The sequence below is a fragment of the Antechinus flavipes genome, chromosome 2, assembly GCF_016432865.1.
Source record: "Antechinus flavipes isolate AdamAnt ecotype Samford, QLD, Australia chromosome 2, AdamAnt_v2, whole genome shotgun sequence".
Lineage (NCBI taxonomy): Eukaryota > Metazoa > Chordata > Mammalia > Dasyuromorphia > Dasyuridae > Antechinus > Antechinus flavipes.
This window is the reverse complement of record NC_067399.1, coordinates 452,744,857-452,754,727: the sequence shown is the minus strand read 5'-3', so window position 1 is coordinate 452,754,727 and position 9,871 is coordinate 452,744,857. Positions and strand designations below refer to the sequence as shown.

The following is a 9,871-nucleotide window of genomic DNA, read 5'->3' as shown; positions in this document are numbered from 1 at the left end:
ACCTGGTACTGCCTTTTCATTTGGAGGGGAAGAGACATTGTCTAGATCTATGATTTCACTGGCAAATGGTATCTCCAATATGGAAATGCCTTCCACCAATGCAAAACAGCCACTTTTCTGAGTTTCCTGGTACAATGAGAAGTTAAATGACTTATCCAAAGTCACTTGTTACAGAATGTTGTCAAAACCAGAACTTGAACTCAGATCTTTTTGACTTTGAGACTGGCCCTTTAAGGCTGTGCCAGTCTATACGTAGACTTGGATGGATGGCTTTCCTGGGTTGATGAAGAACATTCTTCTCAGGGCCTGTGGTTTCACAATGTGCAGAATGATCTGTATCACCTTCAAAAGATCAGTGAATTCATTGCTTTGGGAACTATCAATGCAATGGTGGCCCCTCTCCTCCTTAGGAGACAGTTCCCAAGGACCTTGTGACTGAGCAAATTTGTTTTCTGGCAACAGGCCTCTGATGAGGAACCCTCCTATTCTTAGTTGGACTTTTCCTCAGAGGACCAAGCAGGTCCATCTTCGGAGACTCCCTAAGATGCTAAGAACTTTGAGAATTTGTGGTCACTTCTGTGCTATGGGTAGATAGACAACCAGCAGAATCATGAGGAAATTGGGAGGGTTTTAAAAAAGGGAAGGGATAGACCTGATCTAGGAAGTCACACTATGTTAGGGACTCAAGCCCAAGTTTAATATATTCAGAGTTCTTGACATTAGATTAGACATGTGCTGATTCCATTAGTAGTCAGCCCAGAGCTTGGGCTGGGAGGGGGCTGGGTGATCTATGGATCCCCTCTTTAGCCCAGGAGATGGTCAGAGTATGGAAATGCAAAGCTTCTCTGGGAACCTGCAGTCACTTTCCTCAGACTGACTTTTGAGTTGGGTTTGGCAAAGCAGGTTAGAGATAAATGGAATCTTGGATCTTGGAATTCCAGACACAGTAATTTTATTGTAACATAGGCCTCTTTGAGATAAACAATGCCTGAAGGAGAACCATATGGGAGACATTTCTTCTAGAGCTTGTTGGAGTAAGTTCAGACAGGGGAAGCGTAGGGCCACTTTTGTTCTTCACTGCCCACTCTCAACTCCAGGAAAGATCCCAACCTTATTTAGATAAATGAATGGAGGTTCAGGAGGGGTATTCCTCCTGAACCTGCAGGAACAGCCAATTTTTATCATGAAGGTTTTTTGTTTTTCTTTTTTCTCTGGATCTCATTTGTATCTATCTATTGTCTCTCCTCTCCATCTCTCTTTGTATCCCTTCTGGGGGATTCTCTTGATTATATGAGAAGCTTAGGCCTAGATGACAACCTAGTGGGGATGCTGAGCCAGGGCTGATCATGGCATTCAAGACCCTGGAGCTAACCTTTCCTCTTCTGGAGGGGATGGGCTGAGTTTCTGATCTGTGCCTATTATCCTACTCAGTCTTGAGAACAGTCTGTCTCGGGGTCTCTGAAGAGGAACTTTTGACTCACTGCACAGAAGTGGGGGCTGGGAGACTGGGGAAAAAGTGGGGAAAAAGGCTGGGGCAGTGGCCCGGGTATCATGGGAGGAAGGCCTGATTAGATTGGTTCCGGATTGGGGGTAGAGGCACTGCTAGGAAGTGGAAGGACATAGGTTGGAGGTGAGTAGGGTTAAGAAAAGGAAATGCTATTCCCCAGTGTAAAGCAGATAGCCTTGACCCTCCTAGAGGAGTCTTTATACCAAGAAAAAGGACTGGTCAAAAAGGCTCTAAGAAAACTATATTCACTTCCTGTCTTTCCCTACCACAACCCCTGACAGTTGAGAGAAAGGTGAGCCTTGACTGTTTCTAAGCGATATGAGGGCTGGGGCATCCCTGGAGCCTTCCTCAGGATTTACAGGCCAGGCTACCCCTAATTTATTCTTGGTGGGGGGAGGCTCTCCTGTGGAGTCAGCTGTCTTTTATCCTTCTACACAATTAACTGACAGTATCTGAATTGTTGGGGATCTGTTCCTGGGGATCTGGTCAAGAGAATTTAGAACAGGTGAGTTAATTAGGACTAGGACTCCTCCAGTCACCCCAAATTAGAGTCACTCTTTACACAAAGCCATAGTATGTAAGTTCTTTTTAGTTTTTGTAGCTCTAGCTCTTAGAAGTGCTTGTCACATAGTAGGTTCCTAAGAAATGCTTGTAGATTGACTGACTACAATGCAAAATAAGGTTGGGGCACTTCTTAAACTCGCGGGTCATATTGTCTCTCTTGTCTTTCTGGTATCTCTGCCTTAGGATCTCACTGGGGGAGAAGGGGAAGTAAGTTTTCTTGGGTGGAGAGGGAGGAGAGAGATAACAAGTTTCTCCAGATTCCTTAATTAACAACCAGGTGCCCTGAGGTATCCAGGTCCACCTGCCACTCACTTGCCAGCCAGGGCCCCTAGGATATGCTTGTCCTCCCTATGACCATACCCAAAGTATAATCTCTATGGGACCATATCCCCAAGTGTTTGCCTTTCATACCCTAAGATACCCACCTTTCATAGTAGATGCACACCAATGTGCCCACCATCCACAGTACCCATCTTCATTGGGGCAGTATCTCAAAGTTATGCCCATATTTTAAGATAACTACACATCCCAAGGTATCTACTTTTATGATGCCCATTCTTTAAGGTGTCTGTTTTCCATAGTGTCCATCCCCCCGAGTCACTTCTTGAGGTCTCTCTCCTCTCATCCTCCCTACAAGGGACTATTTTTCAAAGTACCTACACCCCTAGGTTTTCTCCATCCAAGAGGACCACTCCGTCCAGGTGTTCCCTCAAGGTACTCATCATCCAGCCTGAGGTGACCACCCTCTCTGGTATCTCCCCTACATACTATCTCCACTTCTGCCTGCCTTTCATGCCATCAGTATCTGGGTAGGAGAGAAGAAGTTCTTAAGATCCATCCTGGCTTTTTATTTAGGGAGAAAACAGGGGAAGAAGGGAACAGAGAGAGCTGAGGGGGTCAGGCAAAAGCAGGGTTAGGCCAGTGACCCCATACACCACTGGAGCTGAGACCTTTGTAGCCAGGTAGTTTTTCAGATAAGCAGGATGAACTCCAACTCCCTCCCTATGCCAGTCCTGGGCATAGGTTGCCCCCTGGTGGTGATGGGAGAAAGGATACCTCTTGCTGTTGGACCCAGGATGGGGATACTTGAGAAGTTGGCTTGGGCGGACAGAGCATGGACACATCAATTTCTTCCAGGGATACACTCATGTCTCCATCCAGAAAGCCCAGTTCCCCACCCCTCGGAGCTAGTTCGTTGGAAATAGCACTGGAGTGGGAATCGGGTGATCTGGGTCTGTTTTCCACTTCTGCCACCGACTCTCTTTGAGATAGGAAAGTCTCTTCCTCAGCCTGGTCTTCAGTTTCCTCCTCTGTAAAATGGAGATGATTATACTAGTTTTGCCCAAGGACTTAAAACAAATGTAAGTGCTTTAAAGAAGAATGCAAATATAAGGGATTCTTATTACATGATAACCTATTATGGGAGACAGGCAGCATCTTTTTGGGGACTAAGGGAAGGAGGGAAGTTCAGCAGTCTTGGGAAGGGAGATAGCCACATGTAATTCCCCTCCCAAATCACTCTGCTCACCTAGATGTTTCTTTCTATGAAGAAACAAAGACTCTGAGCGTCAGAGTCACAAAATGGCAGAATAGGAAGGCACTTCAGAGCATAGAATGTTGGAGCTAGAAATAATCTTAGAATATAGAACTTTAAAACACAAGTTCATAAAATGCTGGAGTAGAAGGAATTTTAAAATATAAAAATGTTAGAATATGAAACATCAAACTTTAGAGCTGGAAGGTACATATAATGTTAGAATACAAAACATAGGCATTCAGACCTAGAAGAACCTTAGAAAGTTTTGAACCTCTTAAATGGAAAATAATGCCAGAGAGAAATGACTTACCTAAGATCACACAGTTCTTCAGTGGCAGAGTGAGTTCATGAGATCCAGATTCCAAGCTGGAAAAAGAGAGTTAAGTTATTCTTTTGGGGAACTCTGTTCCGTTGGCCACTCCACAATGGAGGTGGGGGAAGGAACAGCAGGGGCCCCCGACCCTGGACATTCCACCAATTGGTCTACTTTCTTTGACCTGGTACTGGGTAAGTAGCCTTGGATTAAGTGTTTCACTGAGATCCAGAAGGAAAAAGAAACAGTAAGGGAAAAGGGGATGTAGAAAAGAAGAGTGGGCCAAAAAGAACAGGACCCACAGGTTCTGAATCAGTGGTGTCCCCTCCCACCATTTGGGCTCCTCATGAGCTAGATTAGGATTTTCACTTGAGCTGGATAATGTGAACCTACAAGGGACTAAAGGGGATACTCATAGCAGTGGAAGAAAAGCTCAGGTCCCCACCAGTTCTGGGGCCTCTGGCATAAGATGGGTGCCCGCTGCTGTGCTTCTTCATCCTCCCTGTCCACAGGCTCTGCCTTCGGTTCTGGTTTGAGTCGGGTCAACAGGACCAAGAGCATGCAAGTACTCAGCAGGATCGCGGCAACAGCACAGAGAGCACTACCAGCTAGGCGGCAAGTGCCTAGAGCCTTGTTGTACTGAGCTGCTCGCTGGTCCAGAACCAGAAACTCTCCTGCTCCAATGCCTTCCAACTTAGGTGGTACAGCATAGCCCGTGGTCAGGGCAGCAGCTCCCAGAAGCAGCAAGAGGAGGGATAAAGATACGACTCCCTAGGAAGAGGAAGACAAGTGGGCATGGGCAACTGTCCAACATACACCTATGTAGGACAGTCAGCCAAAATGGGTTGTTTTGATTGTGTAAGAGGTTTTTATAAAATTCAGAAAAACAAAAACAAAAACAAAAACAAAAACCTTAGACATCAGGTAGTCCAACTGTGCTCTTACCTCCCCACCATTTACAGGTGAAAAAACTGAATCCCAATGAGGAAAAGTGCTTTCCCAGAGTTATGTAAGTAGTAGACTTGAACTGGGATTTGAACTCTGCTCCTCTCTCTTCAATCAATCAGATCCAATAGTATGAAATTCCTTTATACCCTACTCTCTTGTTTCAGCTTTGGGAGTGTATAAGATGAGCTATTGCAAATAAAATTGCTATGAGTTTGGTATAAATTGGTTTTTTAATAGTACCTATATGTACTATTGCATATGAATTATGCAGTCATACAAGAAAAATCAAGTGGATGAAAAATGAATATCACTCAGATTATGACATTCTATTTGATGGGCAGACTGCAGAAATAATCATGTGCTGTATATATCTTGGCCTAGTGAATTATAGAACACAAGTTGAGAAAATTCACAGCTGCAAAGGGCTGACTAAAAGACAATGGAAAGGTCCATGGCGAGTGTGATTAGACTGTAGCATTTTACCAACTATGAGTCCATTGCATGATGATGTAGTAGGTGTCATTAAGGACATGAATCATTGGAAAAGGAGATGAACAGTTCATGTACCAACACTGAGGGATACATATAGCAAACCTGAATACTACTGAACGAATGTTTTGTATAGGATAAGCGCTGCCATTTGCATGCGTGGATAGAGTTCCCACATTGATAGAGGTAGTAGAACTTCTGAGTCAGAATATGATTGGGTCTTATTGTTCTTATGAATATGTTACCAGTTTGAGTCACTAATTCACAGCTCCACCAACAATGTAATAGCATACCTGTTTGCCCATAGCATTTAATTACATCAATTTTGCCAATTTTGTGAGCTTGAGGTGGTAGAGGGAGAGGCAGCCTGGCATAATATATAGAGATAGGGAATCAGAGCCAAGATCTATTTCAGTTCTCCCTCCCAACATTCTTTCTTAACCAGGAGCCTAGGCTGATCCTGAAAACCACACTTTGTGTCCCAGCTGTCTCTCAAGGTCTGCTTCGAATATTACTTTATTGAAAATTTTTTTCTCGATCATCTCAGTCCACAGTGACCTCTCCATTCTCTATGTTCCTAAAATTCTGACTATTGAAACTCTGGGCTAAGGCAGAAAGGTCAGCAGTTTGGAGAGTGGGGTGGAGAAAGCTTACCTTCCAGAAGGAGGACGACCAATCACAGGTATCCTGGTTATTTGGAGTGGGGTCCTCGACCTCCTCAGGGTGGGCTGCTCCTCCACAGTCCTCATAGAAGAGGTGCAGGTAGGAACGGACCCCATTCCACTTGCCCTGGTCCTCATGGGGACCATGGCCGCAGGCGCACGGCCTTTCTCGAGCAGGCATCATGTTTCTGTCTGAGGATGGGAGGAACATCAGGGCTTAATATTAGAGCTCCTCAAAGCCCTTCGCACCCAATCAGTTCTCTAGGCCATGTATTATCTCTAATATACCAAATGGGTATGAACCCCAGTTCAGGTACCACTTCCCTCATAGCCCTTTTCTAACTATTCTGTCTACATTTTGCTCTGGTGTAGTAGAGCCTGTTGGAAGGCTTGAGTATGAATTCTACCTCTTTCTCATAAACTATTTGAACTTGGGCAAATCTTTTCACTTTCTGTGGACTTTAGTTTGGTCTCTGTAAAACCAGGAAATCTATAAGGAATCTTCCAGCCCTGACATTCTATACTCTCTGTTTAAAAAATGTTTTCTTGCTTTAAATTCTGTGATATTTCAGTGTTTCAACACTATTATTGGAGGAGATCAGCTTATAATAGGTGGTCAACACATCCTAAAGGGGAAAGGACTTTTTCTCTTTTCTATTTACCGCAGAGGACCCTTTCTGGCCTCTAGTCATTTTAGCTTTCACCCCTCTTTTCCTCCCACACAGATCAAACAAGATTCTTTAGAATTCCTCCTCATAATAATCTAGGTCCATAGATCCTAAAGGCCCCATTGAGGAGTCTCCTGGCTAGAAGGAGATCTAATAACACTTTCTCTGGGTCTCTTTCCTTCCCCCATCATATTCTGTTTAGTTATACTTACTTATATCTCCTCTAGCAGATTGTAAGCCTCTTGAGGGCCTTGTTCATATTGTTTTTCATTTTTTATCTCTAGAAGAGGCTTCAAGACAGAATGCATACAGAACCAATTCTGGAGACAGGAAGACTCCCCCACATAACTGGTATTGATTGTGTGACAACTGCTAAATCATTTAATCTCTCAATGCTCTAGGCAACTCACTAAGACTTTAAATGACTTTGGTGTAGATCTGGTTTGGTGGAGGGAGACATCTTCCCAGTGAGTTCCCTCAACCAATAAAATCACAGGTCTGGTCTCTATCCCAGTCTCAGAATATAATAGCTACTTAACAAATGTTTATTGGATTAGATTTATTGAGTGGATAAATCAACTTCACACTCACCCCCTTCGAGATTTTGCCTAAGAATAGTTTAAGGTAAGGCCCCCATCTCCTTACCCTTCCTCTTTCCATAATTATTTGCATTTGCAATTGGATGCTAAAGCCTTCTGGAACCAAAGGTATCCCTGGGTTGTTAAGCGAATTATAGTATTTAATAATTCAAGAATCACTTTATCAATATGAGATTCAGAGAAGACTTTAGAACTGAGAGTGTTTGAATTAACACATTAATTGTCCATCTAGAAATTGTCCATTTAATTCAATAGCTTCATTTTAAAGAGAAGGAAACTGAGGCTCAGATTTAGTGACTTGGAATGAAAGCATCCCCAAACTGGAGAGAGATTCTCAGAAGTCATCTAGTTCAATCAAGGATTGCTTAGCAATCTTCTCTTCAGAAAGGCAGCATTCCAGATTTGGGGCTTGGAGTCAGAGAGCCTCATTTAAAATCTACATAATGCATATGAACTTGGGTAAGTGATTTAACTCCTTTGGGTGCCAATTTTTTCATTTCTAAAATGAAGAGGAAGGTTAGACTAGAACCTCCAAATCTCTTCTAGTTCTAAATCTATATTACTCTCTACAACATTCCTAGTAAGTGGATCATTCAGCTCTTGCTAGAATACCTCCAGTGATGGGGAAGTCACTATCTCTCAAGTCCTCGTTATTTCTAAAGTTACATACATAATATATATGTATATTATATGTGTGTGTATACACATTATATACACACATACATACACATATATATGAGCTATTGTTTTGTTGTTGGATAGTTGTGAAGGTTAGGAAGTTCTTACTCTGAGAAGTGCAATCTGCCTTCAGGTTATTCTCCCCATTTTTCCTGATCTGTCTTCCCAGGCCAGGCAGAACAAAGGCAGCTTTCTCAGCTTTAGGACAGCCTTTATCTGCTTGAAACCTTTCCCAAGGTCATGCTGCTTGGAATGGTTAAACTAGAATAAGAATCTAAATCTCCTCAATACAATTTCAAATTTTCAGGGAAGAGCTAGTCACTTAGGGGGTTATTTTTCGGGCAGAGAGATGGGCCTCACTTTCAGACTTTCAGTGACAGTGTGGGTTTAGGAAGGATGGATGAAGATAGGGATCTAAGGGGGAGAAAGTGCCCTTCTGAAGGGAACAAAGGGGCTACAGGTAAGGTGTGAAGAGGGCTTTAAGTTAAGAGTTGGGGAGGAGGGCAGGATTCCCAGTTTGGGAACAGGGCTTTATTCCAAGCCTTCATTGATTAACAGGGGGAAGAGGGATAAGGGAATGAGGGGCTTGTTGCAGAAACAGGAAACTAAAAGCTGGAAATGGAGATATGGTTGGGCCTTACTGCTTTCCCATATTTTATCCCTATACCTTTTTCCTCTAAATGCCACTCTTTCCTTAGGAAGAGGAGGAGGAAGGTGACCTTGGAGCCTCCTCTCCAGTCTCCGTGGCCCCACCTCCTCCCCTTATTCTGGGTCTCTGCTGCTGGACTGGGGGAGGGGAAGGACCAGCCAGTGGAAAGCTTAGGGTGAGAGTTGCCATGGAAACAGTCTCAAGACTGGCCAGAGATGGAGGAGGGAGGGGGAAAGCTGGCTGCAGTGGGATGGGGGTGGGGTAAGGAGGGAGAAAGAGAAAGGGGGGAATGTTTGAGGGGGAAGGGCTGTTGGCTACAGGTGAATCAGCAATCTAAGATGGGGATAAGAGAAAGGAAGAGGGGGTTTAGTAAGGAGATGATGGCTACAGGTTGAGTCAGCTACTGATGGAGGGGGGGAGTGGAGGATTAGGAGGAGGAGAGACACAAGGATGTTGACTACAGCAGACAACCTGTGAGTCAGCTCCTAGAATGGGAGAGGGAGAGAAGGGACAAGGGGAGGGGGCAGTAAAGGGAGTAGAGGATGGATAGAAATAGAAATGTGGTCTCTCTTCATGTTTTGGTTCTCCACTCTTCCCTCCAGCTCTTGCTCAGGCCTCTCTCCAAGGTGAAGTCCTCCTGGAGATAGAGATCCTGTCCCGGTTGGGGTTTCTGCTCCCCCTCCCCCTGCCCACCCCTTATAAAGAGCTCCAAGGAGTATCTCTTCCGGGCTTCCCACCCTTCTCCCTTTAGAGGAAAGTGTATTTATATTTCTATAGCATATTCCAGCTGCCCATCAGACTACCCAACCCTTTCCTCTAACGGGGAAACTGAGGCACAGAAGTGGTGCATAGCCCGGATCTGAGGCATCCCACCGGGATATAAGGAATCCCAGTCTAGCATCTCGTTTTTTCCCAGGACAGAATCAGTCGGCTTAGACCGGTCCCCTCCTCCCCTTATTGGTCCCAGGGCTAGGACCTGGGCACCTCCGTGCCTTGATGAGGCGCCCTGGACCCCCATACTGCTTACCTAGGCCAGGGGTACTGCCATACTCGACCTCAGAGCACCGTCTGCCTCCCTGGGGTCCCCCGACTGCCTGGCTCGGCCTGACAGGAGAGGAAAGGCAGCCCCCGGGCCAAAAGAGCTGGCTCTGGGGCTAGCCTGGGAGAGAAGACTGAGACTGGGGCTGAAGGGGTGTCGGAGCGCGGCGGGCTGCGCTCACCTCGAAGCCCGCAGCCTCCCCTGTGCTGGGTTGAGCT

General features: G+C 45.1%; 1 protein-coding gene and 1 long non-coding RNA gene across 2 annotated transcripts in view; one reads left to right on the top strand and one right to left on the bottom strand.

Moving 5' to 3' along the window:
- LOC127550475 (uncharacterized) overlaps nucleotides 1-1,634 on the top strand; it is a 3,281-nt gene extending 1,647 nt beyond the window's left edge. Inside the window, exons 1-2 of the long non-coding RNA XR_007950873.1 lie at nucleotides 1-1,133; nucleotides 1,166-1,634. The exon at nucleotides 1-1,133 is cut by the window's left edge and continues 1,647 nt beyond it. This is a non-coding gene — a long non-coding RNA (uncharacterized LOC127550475). The remainder of the gene's footprint in view (nucleotides 1,134-1,165) is intronic.
- Nucleotides 1,635-2,895: 1,261 nt separating this feature from the next.
- On the bottom strand, nucleotides 2,896-9,871 carry NRSN2 (neurensin 2). Its single transcript, XM_051979455.1, has 5 exons — nucleotides 9,642-9,871; nucleotides 6,013-6,212; nucleotides 4,367-4,692; nucleotides 3,919-3,974; nucleotides 2,896-3,381 (listed from the first exon to the last, which is right to left on the bottom strand). The coding sequence occupies exons 2-5, from the start codon at nucleotides 6,202-6,204 to the stop codon at nucleotides 3,074-3,076; spliced, it is 882 nt and encodes a 293-aa protein (XP_051835415.1). The 5' UTR covers nucleotides 6,205-6,212; nucleotides 9,642-9,871; the 3' UTR covers nucleotides 2,896-3,073.

Bases quoted from the DNA above. Each gene is read 5' to 3' on its own strand.
- NRSN2 (XM_051979455.1), bottom strand. From the start codon at position 6,204: ATGATGCCTGCTCGAGAAAGGCCGTGCGCCTGCGGCCATGGTCCCCAT. The intron at 3,975-4,366 runs GTGGGGACCTGA...CTCTTTTTCCAG, and splicing joins TGCCAGAGGCCCCAGAACTG to CTTGGAATCTGGATCTCATG. The intron at 3,382-3,918 runs GTAAGTCATTTC...TCCATTTTACAG, and splicing joins GAAGAACTGTGTGATCTTAG to AGGAGGAAACTGAAGACCAG.